The sequence below is a fragment of the Dermacentor variabilis genome, chromosome 9, assembly GCF_050947875.1.
Source record: "Dermacentor variabilis isolate Ectoservices chromosome 9, ASM5094787v1, whole genome shotgun sequence".
NCBI classification, from domain to species: domain Eukaryota; kingdom Metazoa; phylum Arthropoda; class Arachnida; order Ixodida; family Ixodidae; genus Dermacentor; species Dermacentor variabilis.
In genome coordinates this window covers 116,290,817-116,304,752 of record NC_134576.1, presented here as the reverse complement: position 1 = coordinate 116,304,752, position 13,936 = coordinate 116,290,817, and the positions used below count along the sequence as shown (strand labels likewise).

Genomic DNA, 13,936 nt, shown 5'->3' with positions numbered 1-13,936 from the left:
AAGTAGTTTCTTCGCATGCACAGGACTCTTCGGAGAGCGCGAACGATCGCTTTACAGCCTGTAAAGTATGGCTAACTAAGCGACGTAGCCTGCGCCACTACGCAAGCTCTCGTGTTTTATGTCTATACTATGCCCGTGAGAGTGAAACTTGCCGTACTTTTGATCCAAGTTTATGTTCACCAGGGCGCAGTTTTGAAATATTTAAAGAAAGTATTCGAAAAGTATTCGAATTTACCTGTAGTGACTATTCGTTTAGAAGACCGAATCGAATAGGACACTATTAGATTCGTCATTCACAAGTTTCGAATATACGCACTCCCTTAGCAACAAGAGCTTAACAAAGGCGACGTTGCGGTAAGGGGCTTTTACAGCTTCACCGCATTACGGTCACGCGATGTGAAGAAGCGCGTACGGTGCAATGTCGCTAAAGCTTCTGAGTAAGCTTTAATTTACGTAGGCGCCTTGGAACATCATAATAAGCGCTCGCATATTGTAAACGATTTGCCGAAACGTCATACGTTTGCCTATAGGTCCCTGTGAGCGAGGAATGAGCTGAACTTACCAGAAATTGGCAGTGTGCTTTAGTGGAAACGTATATCCCCCAAATCAGAATAACAGGCGATAGACAGAACCCTTGGCTCGTCAAGTACCTTCGACGGCTAAGAAACAAGAAGAAAAGGCTATACGCAACTGCAAAGCGTACAAACTCACCCGGGGTATGGGATAAATATAGCTCGTTTTTGAAAGTTTACTGCTCATCTTTAAGAGAGGCCGAAGAAAAATACTACTCTCAAGATCTACCTTCACTACTTAAAAACAACCCCCATAAATTCTGGCAGGCGATTTCACCTAATAGTGGCTCGCATCACATTTCACTAAGTGATGGTAATCAAGCTCCAATCAGTGACAAGGAATGCCCAGTCGTCTTTAATGCATTTTTTCATCCATATTCACAATAGAAGACCATTCAACTCTGCCGGAAGTCACTGATCTAGATTACCAGTACATGCAATCCATCGATTGGAGAGAGCATGTTATCACAGATCTCCTAAATAACCTTAAGCTGACAACTTCTTAGGGTGTCGATAATATTAACTCAACAAATAACATCATAACAAATATATTCATCTGTACACATGTCATGTCATATAATACGTGTCACATATGGGTCATAATTTTCTTTTTATTTTTTAAATTTTGTTTGCTTTATGTGCTTGCGCTATGCACGTTATTTTGCGCGAGTGTTACATGGCTTTTTATGTTACCATGAATTGTACTTTTCATTCCTTTCCCGACAACTCTTTGTATTGATTTAGCGTTTTTGTTACACTGTTTTGCAAGCACGTGATCATTATAAATATTTTTAGCTCTCACATATTTTAGCGCTCATATATCTGTTTTCTCTTGCCATTTGTTCAAAGACGCCCCCCTTACTCAATGCTCCCCTTGGGGCCTGTAAGGTGCTTTGATATAAATAAATAAATAAATAAATAAATAAATAAATAAATAAATAAATGGGCCGGTCATCAGCTGTCCTCCACTTGGCCGGATTGCGGCGACGTAGCCTCTGGCCTTGGACATGCGAAACCGGGAAACGGCCAGTTAGGCTGGAAGGAACGACGGCGCACACAGAGTCCAGGCCAGCATTGGATGGCTCCTGACGCCCCATGGCTTGGACAAGTGGTATCCTGGTAGAGCAGGACTCACAGGCACGGGAGCACGGGGAAGCAGGATACATTGCTTCAAGTATTTATGTATTAGGAAAGAAAAGGCTAGCTGATTCGATAGATGAGCTGAATTTATTTTAAATTACGCAGACACCTGCATTCAAGTCGATAAACAAATTTTCTCATCCAGCAGTTATGCACGGGAGTCGCACGCCGGCGACTCGAGCGTGATGAAGCCAGCGTGTCGACGTGGCAGAGTAGCGCGTTCAGCCAGAAACGGCGAATGAAACGCGGCCGCTGCGCAGATCCTGCGCTGCTCCGCGTACGCCGCAAAACACGAGCTGCACAGGCACCTTTGCAGTCGTGGCCCTACTCGGCGCAGCCTGGCTGGCGTCAGAGTAAACAACATGGCGGTGCCATCACAGAACTGTCCACTTGGTGGCGCCGTCTGCCTGCGCAATCGAGAATGACACGCAGCGCCACCTGTAATCACAAACCTGTACTCCGTTACATACTTGGCAGGCAATGCTGCGGAAGCTGCGCAAAGCAATACGGTTATAAGATGTTTCAACTACGTGCGTTCCGCACCGCTGTTTATTGCTTTAAACCTACGACGATTTGTACTGAATAGCTACACGTGCTTCATACATTACAAGTGCAACTTGTAGAGATAAGATTACGTCAAATTGCGGATTATTTGTGAACTTTTTTTTCTTATTGCCAGTATACGTGACGCACTTTGCTTTGATCACGATGTTCTGCATTTGACACAAATGAAGGCGCAACAGCCTTGTTGTTGCACTGTGTCGTAGTTGTTTCGTTAGCGTTGCCGTGTGTTCCAGAGAATCGGGGAACACACGACAATCATCCCGGAACGGCTGCTTTCCGCAGCTGCCGATAGGCGGCGACAAGGGTTTATGCTAGTGCAGCCTGGGCAGAAGCTATAGCTTATTCGCAGACGAATGCAACTTTGCATTTTGCAAAAGTCTAGAGACCGTGGTATATGCAAAAAAAAAAAAAATTCTTCAGCACAGCCTTGCAACGTGAAATCGTATAAAGGCATGGCGCTAGTCAAGCAGGCGCGCGTGGGAAGTACACTTGATTTCAACCCTTCTATGCCTAGGCTGAGAAGAAACTTAGCGGCAACTCTGGTCCTCAAACTTTTGCACACGACTGTACATATCGGCGCATAATCAGTGACCAAAGTTGCTGCGATGGTTGGTTTCGAACCGTGTTACCTCGGCGCAGTAGCCCGATGCGCTAACCATACGACCACGAAATAACCAGTGACCCAGGTAGGCGGGATAACGGTTATATACATAGATACAAATACCCCAGAAGCGTGCGAGATACAATAAGAATGCGAACGCATTAAAATGAAGCTGGACAAGCCATTTAATGCGTAGGGCGGGTAGCCGGTGGTCTGTAGAGTTAGAAAATGGATGCCAAGGGAAGGAAACGCAGGCGATGACGGCAGAGAACTATGTGGTGGTACGACTCTAGAAAATTTTAAGTAACGACTTGGAATCAGCGAGCTCAAGACAGTGGTGATTGGTTACTGCTGGAAGAGGCCTTCATCTCGCTGTAGACAATAAATGTAGGCAGATTATGATTATTACGATGATGATGAGGGACAGGGTTGACTGAGTGATTCACTGACGGGGTCAAAAAGCAACGCAAGGGTTCAGAGGGGTGCCCTGCGATTCTGCAGCAAAGCTGATTAGCTCTGCTGCAGTTTGTACGAGCACGGCTTCTTCTTGGAGGTTGCCAAATACAACTCCTTATTTACCCTTGTGTGTCCTTTCTAATCTTAAAAAGGAAACTTTAGCTTATGCTTACGTCTGTGGTTATCCAGTGAGTCTAGCTTGCATAACTATAACATGGCCGTAAAGCAGAATTTCTGCGTCGTTATTTGAAGCATATAAAACGGGCTGCCATTCTTTCAATTTTAGCCTTCCGAACTTTTCGATGCGGATTCGACGCCACACAAGCATGCTCAAAGGCCGCGCGAACAAAAATACTACAGGCTGCTAACATCACCTCTCGTGCAGCATAATTTCGCCTTTTCTTTAGAGAGGACAGCTTTTGATGCGCCTTATAACAAACGATATCAATGTGTGAGTGCCATTGCAACGTGTGCATAACGTAATTCCTAGGTATTTGAAACAATTTGCATTCTCTAAAAGATGATCTCTGATATTGTACACAAAGGAAAGTTGGCGCTTGCTTTTGTTAATATGCGTAAATGTTGCTTTACTATAGTTTATTTCCATGTCTCATTTCGCACACCACCCATCTAGAGCCTGTAAACGTCCGTTCAGTTTAATCTGGCCATCTTCACATGCTATTGGGGCAACAATCATCGACAAAAAGCTTCATTTGTATATGTGCTTCAACTAGGGAAGAAATATCCTTAACATACAGAAATAACGGTATTGACCTCAAAACGGATCCATGGAGAACCCCCGAATGCAGCTGAACGGGCTTGGAAGAACAACTGCCTATTGTTACTGCCTACTTGCACACAGATAAATAAGCCTTTAGCCATTTTTAATAGTTGTTTACTCAGTCCTTTACTTATTCCTAGCGATTAAAAAGCAATTTGCATTTAGAAATCGTGTCAAATACATTTCTAAAATCAACACTTATTGAATCTGTTTGCAGGTGTCTACGTTCAAGTGGAACTCACAAGTGTTCCTAATTATTGTGTCACCGTAGAAAGGCAGTTCCCTAAATCCGTGCTGATCTGGGCAAAGTCACTGGTTAGATTAAAAAAAAAGCCGATAACACGTTTTGCTATAATGTGCTCCGAAAGCTTGCCGCATACTGACGTCATTAATAACGGATGTCAATTGTTTACTTGAATGCGATCGCCACCTTTGAAAACAGGAATTACTATTGCATTGCGCCAGTCATTTGGAAGTTAATGCATTCAACTCGATTTTACAAATATTATCTCTAGGTAAAAAGACACCCATTCTATATACTGTTTTAATTGCATTTGTTAAAGATCGCCTGTGAGAGAGCGCTGCTCATTCTTTTCGGGTAAACTTCTACAAAACCTGGATATTACCTGCATGAGAGGTAACAGTTGCCTGGTGGGTACTTAGCCCTGTCTGGTGCAAAATTTATCTATGAAGTGAGAAATTTATATTTCGTGCATCTCAATAAGAAAATACTAGCAAAAAAAAAAAGCCCACACATTCTTAGTGCACATTTTGGAATCATATCAAAAGCTTCTCCCGTGAATCGCCAAGAAATTAGGGGGTTAGAGATCCCGCATGTTTCCTTGAAATACTTTGTTCATAATTGAAAAGGTGGGAATTATGACCACAAAATATTTGACGAGAATTTCGTGCCACCAGAAGTTATATGGCTTAGGCGGCATGCTCTAGCGACACTGTACGAAGGCATAACCTGGACTTGATGCGACGCATGTACAAATGCTCAACATCAGGTAAAACCACATTTACCTGTGGCAAGAATTCACAAGTCTCGTAATCTGAGATGCCAACGCTCAGATTTCTGAGACAAGTCTTGGTATTCCTATTCCTTTCCCATGTCCAAAATTGGTTGTAAAACGTTATGATTACCACTATTGGACCAGAAATTGTTAAGAGTCAGGCATAAGCTCTTTAATTGCTCACCTTACGGTACACGTAGCAATTGAAGAAGCAAAGCTAGGAAATAGTTGTTTCACGTCTTAGCACAAAACCATAGGACAAACGCCATGCTCGAGTTTGCTACCGAATACGCTGACGTTACAGTTCATGGCATGGTTTTTGCATCGCGAAGCACTGGAGTGCGGTAAGAAAAGAAAAAAAAAAGAACAAATGGCTAGCGAAAAAAAGACAAGCACAAAGCTCGCGTTTGTCCTATCGCTAACTGTTCGATCTTTTTCCATTCGCACACCAGTGCTCCGCGCCGCACAAATCACACCACCGGATTATACCAATACCCTTATCCAAACCGTTACAATTAACAAAGGCCTTATCCGTGTGTGCTGCCGAATACGCTGGCTTAATAGACTCCCTCTAAGAGACTGGGACAATCTTGCCTGGAACGCGAATGGATTACTTTAGCGGAAGGATACGTAGAAGGATATGTCGAAAATCATACTATTTGCACCATTTATACTAAGGGAGACATGGCATCACTACTGCTCATCATCAATTTTGCATTTCTAACGTGTGTTCCACATTGAATACTTCACAAGTTCATTATGCAGTTTCTTCAATTAGCTTCCTGGACAATGCGTTTTTTTTTTCGCTAGTAGTGTCCACCTCTGCAGTTGATTCAACTGAACAGTACGAATTGCCGTATAGAATCCATTAGACCAGAAAATATATCACAGAAATAATAACAAGAAAGACGTCTTTATATAATTCATATATATTTAATCGGTATAAACAGAAATAAAACCTACTTTATGTCGACATGGCTCTTCTGAGAATAACACAGGGTCATACGTACGTGGCACGAAAGAGAGAGGCTTCGAAGGTATGTTCGCGCTAAATCCAGTACAGAGAATACGCCCTTTCATACCACTACAGCTGCAAACACAACAACCTCAACTTGATCGTTCTAGAAGTGCCAGAAGACAAAATATTAATGGTATTGGTTCTGCAACACACAAAAAAATGTATGTGTATTTTTAAGTTAGAGCAGCATGTTGTATGTGTCTCAAGGCTTCGAGCTTTTACTCAAAGTTTCTCCGTTTGATGACGTACTACGCTCGAGTACTGGCCCCGCCAACTTGCAAGTGCGGCATCGGTGCGTGGTAACGGCGAGTTAAAACTCTATCTCTATCATGAAGACTGAGCTTGTGAGAGAGTATCGGGGAGACGGGTAAATGTGTGGCTACGCACCCTTGCCTTTTTGGGAGCCATCGAGATCCTGCGCTCTGCCAGGCGCAATTCGAGCAGCGTCACCGACAGCCACAACAGCCACCCCGAGAACACGTGCTCGTACAGGTTGTCGCACGGGTCGTCGCCGCTGCCCAGCGTTTCCTGCGTTAGAGAAGAAGCATGCACGCTATGATAGGTTACGTCCAAAATATGGAAACATGACGTATTTCGGCATCCCGAAATCAGCCAGCAAAAAAAAAGAAAAAGAAAAACACGATGTTCGATATTGGTTTCTGCTAGACACAGGGCACCCGTCACTGGGGCGTGGGCTTGGACACTGGCCATTCTGAACTTCAGCAAGAGTTTCCGACTGGGAGAGTTGGTACATACTTGTGAATGAAAACAACTTCAGTGAACATTTAGCGGTAAATGCGAGAGAAATGCGTGAGCATTTCGTCGCACCTCACTCGACACACGCGCTGCATCTTCGAGCAGGTAAGTGCCTAACTGGTGGTGATCGGGAGCAGGCCATCAGGACCCGTATTCACAAGAACGTTCTTACGCTAAAAGCGTTCGTGCCAACCAATAGTGATGTGGGACATATCATTAGCGAAGGCGATTAGCCAACGACAGACAGAACGTAAGAACGAAAAGCTTTGTGAAGTCGGCTCCAGTTGCACTATATATGCGTGCACGTTCTTCTGAGCTCTCTCATTTATTCTCTACCTATGCCACGTGGTTGGCTTCCCACACTTCATTAACATACAATTCTTTCCATATTGACACTCCTAATAGCAACGCATTAAAAAAGTGATACAGACGCGTATGCAAAGAAAGCACTGGACACACTGGACACGCACAAGCACTCGACCAGCGTTCACTCTGTTCACTTATGCCCTTATGCATGCCAGAGCAAGCTATGGCTCAGGCCGACCTTGCTGCATTCATATATATATATATATATATATATATATATATATATATATATATATATATATATATATATGCAGAAAGGCACCTAAACGACAGAACTGCCTGTCTGCAAAAGCAACATTTCTGAGGTTTGCTACGCTCGGAAGGGCCAATTCGAATGCTGTCAAATTACACAACGTTGTCACAGTTGGTCATGTTCGGGTTTTGAGCCAATCAGAGAGGCTTGGTTTTGTACCATCATTGCATTAATTCTTTATGCTGTCATGGACTGGCCGTATGGCAGTGCTTTCGGCAACTCTCGAAAGTCGACGTGATACAGCCACTAAGTTATATTCTGAATAAAGCTGGCTGCAATGAGTGTAATCAGTCTTGATTATGACAGTCTGCTTATTCTTCAAGTGTCGCATAGAATTCGGCATTCGGTGGCATTGCAGTGCTGCCGAATTACTATTCAACGCCATACGAAGACGTCATTATTGGTTCCGCGATAACGATACAACGATATATATTGAAAAGTTTGAGATCAACAAAACATGCGCTCACCTTCGGTGTTGCGCAGTTGCGCGGGCCGAGGCGTCGAGCGCACGACCGCGCTGGCGCTCCCACGTAGCCGCTGCGGCAACCCGCCACGTGACGTAGTGTTGCGCAGTTGCGCGGGCCGAGGCGTCGAGCGCACGACCGCGCTGGCGCTCCCACGTAGCCGCTGCGGCAACCCGCCACGTGACGTAGTGTTGCGCAGTTGCGCGGGCCGAGGCGTCGAGCGCACGACCGCGCTGGCGCTCCCACGTAGCCGCTGCGGCAACCCGCCACGTGACGTAGTGTTGCGCAGTTGCGCGGGCCGAGGTGTCGAGCGCACGACCGCGCTGGCGCTCCCACGTAGCCGCTGCGGCAACCCGCCACGTGAGGTAGTGTTGCGCAGTTGCGCGGGCCGAGGCGTCGAGCGCACGACCGCGCTGGCGCTCCCACGTAGCCGCTGCGGCAACCCGCCACGTGAGGTAGTGTTGCGCAGTTGCGCGGGCCGAGGCGTCGAGCGCACGACCGCGCTGGCGCTCCCACGTAGCCGCTGCGGCAACCCGCCACGTGAGGTAGTGTTGCGCAGTTGCGCGGGCCGAGGTGTCGAGCGCACGACCGCGCTGGCGCTCCCACGTAGCCGCTGCGGCAACCCGCCACGTGAGGTAGTGTTGCGCAGTTGCGCGGGCCGAGGCGTCGAGCGCACGACCGCGCTGGCGCTCCCACGTAGCCGCTGCGGCAACCCGCCACGTGACGTAGTGTTGCGCAGTTGCGCGGGCCGAGGCGTCGAGCGCACGACCGCGCTGGCGCTCCCACGTAGCCGCTGCGGCAACCCGCCACGTGACGTAGTGTTGCGCAGTTGCGCGGGCCGAGGTGTCGAGCGCACGACCGCGCTGGCGCTCCCACGTAGCCGCTGCGGCAACCCGCCACGTGAGGTGGTGTTGCGCAGTTGCGCGGGCCGAGGCGTCGAGCGCACGACCGCGCTGGCGCTCCCACGTAGCCGCTGCGGCAACCCGCCACGTGACGTAGTGTTGCGCAGTTGCGCGGGCCGAGGTGTCGAGCGCACGACCGCGCTGGCGCTCCCACGTAGCCGCTGCGGCAACCCGCCCCGTGAGGTAGTGTTGCGCAGTTGCGCGAACCGAGGCGTCGAGCGCTCGGCCGCGCTGGCGCTCCTACGTAACCGCTGGGGCAAACCGCCACGTGAGGTAGTGTTGCGCAGTTGCGCGGGCCGATGCGTCGAGCGCACGACCGCGCTGGCGCTCCCACGTAGCCGTTGCGGCAACTCGCCACGTGACGTAGTGTTGCGTAGTTGCAAGGGCCGAGGCGTGGAGCGCGCGACCGCACTGGCGCTCCCACGTAGCCGCTGCGGCAAACCGCCATGTGAGGTAGTGTTGCGCGGCTGCGCTGACCGAGGCGTCGAGCGCTCGGCCGCGCTGGCGCTCTCACGTAGCCGCTGCGACAACCCTCGATGACTTCGGGTGCGCTTGAGCATCGCTGTTGTGACCACCACCGGCAGCGACAGCAGGACGAGCCCGATGCACGTGGACCGAGCCTGATGCGAGTGAACGGAGGCTGCAGCTCGGGACACAGGCGCGACTCCATGACTTGGAAACCCATCGGCGATTGCCTGCGATCGAATTTGTCAAGCGTATGGATCGGAGCTACAGAAGCTGGGGGCTGGTATCACATTAGAGCAGAATTACATACGCCTTACTTTTTCTACACGAAACGCCTTGACCAAAGACGATTCACGTAGAATGCAAATTACAGCTCTCGGGTTCTCTAGCAATGCCTAGTAGCTGCCTGGTTCTACATGAGTTGGTTACGAGCGCATCTAGCGTGCATACAGCCTGGCCATGCCTGGTGATGGTCTGTGCGTTTTTATCGTGAGAACAGGTGCTTGGCACGTAAGACGAGGTTTGTTCACACTGTCCCAACTACCGTCCTTCACAGCCTTGGTTCATTCGTAATAGTCTTTAACGACTTTAACGACCTGGTGGGAAGCAGGTGGCATGATGGATGGATGGATGAATAACTTTCTTGAGGTCCCTCGGTGCGCACGATTAGCGCGTAGTGGGCCGCTCTCACGTCGGGACCATGCGGGACCAGAGTCCATGTCCCTCCGCCGCATCGCGGGCCCGATGGACAGCCCAGAGCTGTGGTTCAAGGTCCGAGCTGCGTAGAGCTCGGTCCCACTCATCCCTGTGGTCCTGGCCCCCGGCGCCAGGGGCAACCCCAGAGCATGTGAGCAAGGCTAGAGATATCTTTGCAAAAGCGACACGCATTGTTAGGGTGCGCGTCCGGAAAGATTTTGTGCATGAAGGCCGGCCATGGGTGTGTGCCCGTCTGAAGCCGCCTGCACGTGACTTCTTGTGCTTTATTGAGTGCTTCGTGCGGTAGCAGCATGGTTCTCTTGACTAACTTATAATGCTGGGTGAGATTGCTTTAAGTGACGAGGGGGTCGCGTGGCAAAATTAGGAAATGTACAGATACTTAGAGTCAAGCGACGCAAGACAAGGGTAACAGGAGACAGCTTGCGAGAGCTTTGGTCTTGCAACGGACAACAAATAGACTGATGACGATAATCATGGGGATAATCATGAAAGTAAACAAGGGCGAACGCACTAAAAGGACACCTAAGAGACTTGCCTCATGTGTCCTATCGCTGTGTTCGTAGGTTCTTGTGATCAACATCCCCTTCGTCCAACACTCTTAATACTAGGACGCCATTATACAGTAACTACGACTATAGTAAGTCTCGAGATATTATATATATATATATATATATATATATATATATATATATATATATATATATATATATAGTGACCAAGGATGCTGGTCCTAATGTAATAAAAGATGTTCAGAACATGCCGGCCATGACATCGCTTTCGGCGCAGGCAGTCGCTTCAGTCACCTTAATTCACCATTCAGCAGTATGGTCAAATAAATAAATAAATAAAGAAATAAATACTCTGAAGTACGGCCTTCTGTTACCTTCGAAGGTTCTCCGCGGGAAAAGGAGCTGTGGAAGCTGCCTATTCTTGCTATTCGTGCAGCAAGGAAAGGAAGAAAACGAGCTATGTAGGAGATTGACTAATCAGAAAAAATCGATTTATTAAACACTGGTCACCCAAACTACCTTTCTATCACCGACAAATATTGCTCATAGTGACAAACGGGCTGAAACTCAAACTGTACGTGTAAACTATTAACGTGTCTTTAAGCTTACGCTGTACCTCTGATGGTTCTTCGCAACGCCTGCCTTTTGAAAACTTTTGTTTCTGAATCGCAAGGTTGAAATTCCTGTTGTATAGCCGCCTAAATAACAAAGCTTGCTACTAGTTTTGTAACTTGCAAGTACTAATTCAACGTTCTTATTGATTGTTAATGAACCAATAAAACATATTTGCATGTGTTTAAGGCACATTCGCTTGGAGTGGCTCTAAAACTCCTGTTACAGGAAATTCTATGCCAACATCATACGGCATGTCAAGAAGCAGGCTTGTCTACGTTTATACAAAACCTTTTTGTGTGTGTCAGTGAACGCCGTCTTTACAGTGACCAACTCATACTAAAGCTTCCATGGCATTAATTTAATAAACAATTTGCTCGGTCCCGACTGAATTCCAGTAGCTCATCTTATTGCACTTGTATACATCGCATGGACAACAAAACATAGCGTGGAACGTTAGAACGGCGTACTTTACAGGCCCTCAAACAGAATGTTATTTAAGGATGTATGCACCATCCAAACCCGACAAAGAGTGAGGCCATGGCCTACCTGGTATTCACTGTGAAAGACTGCCAGATGACCGAGCCTTGGCAAAACAGCGCGCTGGGCTGCCCGTGGACGGCCTGTGGTCAGCGATCGGCTAATGAGACACAGCCGCATGGGATGGAAGAATGGCGAACGGCAGGTCACTTCCTCGCAAGGCTGCGCCAAAAGCAAAGTGATATGTTGTATATGCCGCTCACTGTCATCGTTATGCCCGAAATCTCCTGCATGGGCTGGGGCAAATACCGGCTAACTTTTCCGCAACGCAAAAGCTATTAGAATGCACATCTTGGTACGTACATTGCAGGCTCAAGAGCAACGCATTCTATGGGGAGAAAAAAAGCGCCGCTTGCTTCATGCGGCGCATTAAACGGGGCGATACTGAAAGGGAGTAACGAACAATTCTGTAGGTGTACGCCCGAGATCGAGTAGTTAAACCTCCGGTGCCGATATGCACGAGTGTATACGATACCTAGATATCTTACGACGACGCGGGGTGGGAAACAGCATGCAACGACTCTTCTTGCTGGCGGTATTCCTAACAGTGCGTTAGGACAAGCACCGAAAGGAAGACATGCGACCGGAGGGACGCTTATGCGTGCGTTGCTCACCGTCCTCGGTGCTGGTATGAGCGCTGTCAGCATGGTTAGCCCAACTCACATGCGTCTCTCATTCTAAGACGTGACGCTGTGGAGCTCGAGGTAGCGGGTTCGATCCCAACGGCGCTTCCCGGTGAGGGCGGAGTGCAAGGACCATGCGTTGCGTTCGCGTTAAAGAGCCCCCGCCGGTCAAAATTAAACTGCGGCCCCCTACCACAGCGTGAGTCTTAACAGCCAATTGCTTTGCGTCTGCACACGGACACGATCCTGGGGGAACTAGCCCTTAAAAGCTTCGCTGTAAAAAAAAAAAAAAGAACCCGAAGAGGAGGCGAGCGGAAATAATAAACTGTGGTGCGTTGCCTGCTTACCGTTCTCTTGTTCTTGCTCTGCTCCTGTCCTCAGCGATGCCGTCGTGTTCTTTTCTGCGCACGAGCCAGCAGGTTAAAACGCGTGCCTCGCGAGGACTCGCTCTTCTTCCTCGTTTCTACGATGGAGCATTTCGGTTTTGTTATTATCAGTAGCAGCAGCAACCATCAACCAATTTATTTTTTAAAAAATCTCCGCAGGGTGACGGCATCTGCAAGAGGTGCCCGAAGCATGTCGTCTGTATCGCCACGAAAACCTGTTCTATCCCTGAAGGATGTCCTTACGTCGGCAATCCTCATCATCCTGTGCCGCCCTCGATGACGTAGCACTTCCCATAGCACCCTCGGTGTTACTATTATATGCCTCTAGATTATGTGCTACACGCTGGATTTTCGCAGAATAAACTGCACGAAAACCCAATTGCGGCGGTATTTCGAAGTAAACTAGCCTAGTTTTAGAAAATGTACATTGACAGCAGTCCACCGTACGGGGTCACGAGTTTGGAATGCGAGCGGATGCGTCGCAGAAACCTCGTAAAATTGAATATTTTTTCACACAGACGTAATATACATATATGGCGTCATCGGCACTCACCAAAGAAAGACACAGAACTTGCTCTCGGCGTGACCTCTGGTATTGGGTGGCACCCACGGTGCGTTGAATATATCGGTGGCTATAATCTGATATTTGCGTCATACAGTATGGAACCTCGTCGATACGTTCCTGCGCGTTACGTTCTTTCTGCTCTTACATCCTGAAGCACCGGTCCCATTTGGTTTCTATACGTTCGCGTGCATTAGCGTTACGGTTGTTACCTTTCCCGCTCCCTGTTGTTGCGTCGAAAAAACTGTGACGTCGCCGCAAAGCCACGGCGGCAGCGACTACTTCGACCGCCGCATATCGCCGCTGAAAACGGTTACCTCACAGAAGACAGAGGGAAAGATATATATATATATATATATATATATATATATATATATTTGTCCCAACGGCACATTCTCCGAGGCGTCGTCGCTTGTAACGCACCGGGGTGTTCCGTGGAAGAGTAGATGCCTCGTGAATGTGCCGGGCGTGCTGCACGAGGGAGTCGACAGAAACTGCTGTGTCACAGGGCAGAAGGATTGACACCACAGGTTTCAGATCCCATAGTTTCGTGCAGTAATGGCAGGAAACGGTGTGATTTACGTCATCGCCGGTTGCCGATCTCAGTACGGCTCTCATTGTCATTGCTTTCGT

General features: G+C 48.1%; 1 protein-coding gene across 1 annotated transcript; it reads right to left on the bottom strand.

Annotated features, from left to right (window-relative positions):
* Positions 1-1,780: 1,780 nt before the first annotated feature.
* Positions 1,781-12,805, bottom strand: LOC142557335 (uncharacterized). Its single transcript, XM_075669093.1, has 5 exons — positions 12,703-12,805; positions 11,742-11,894; positions 7,991-9,584; positions 6,536-6,676; positions 1,781-2,119 (listed from the first exon to the last, which is right to left on the bottom strand). Exons 2-5 carry the CDS (start codon positions 11,850-11,852, stop codon positions 2,061-2,063), a joined length of 1,905 nt encoding a protein of 634 aa, XP_075525208.1. The 5' UTR covers positions 11,853-11,894; positions 12,703-12,805; the 3' UTR covers positions 1,781-2,060.
* Positions 12,806-13,936: the final 1,131 nt, after the last annotated feature.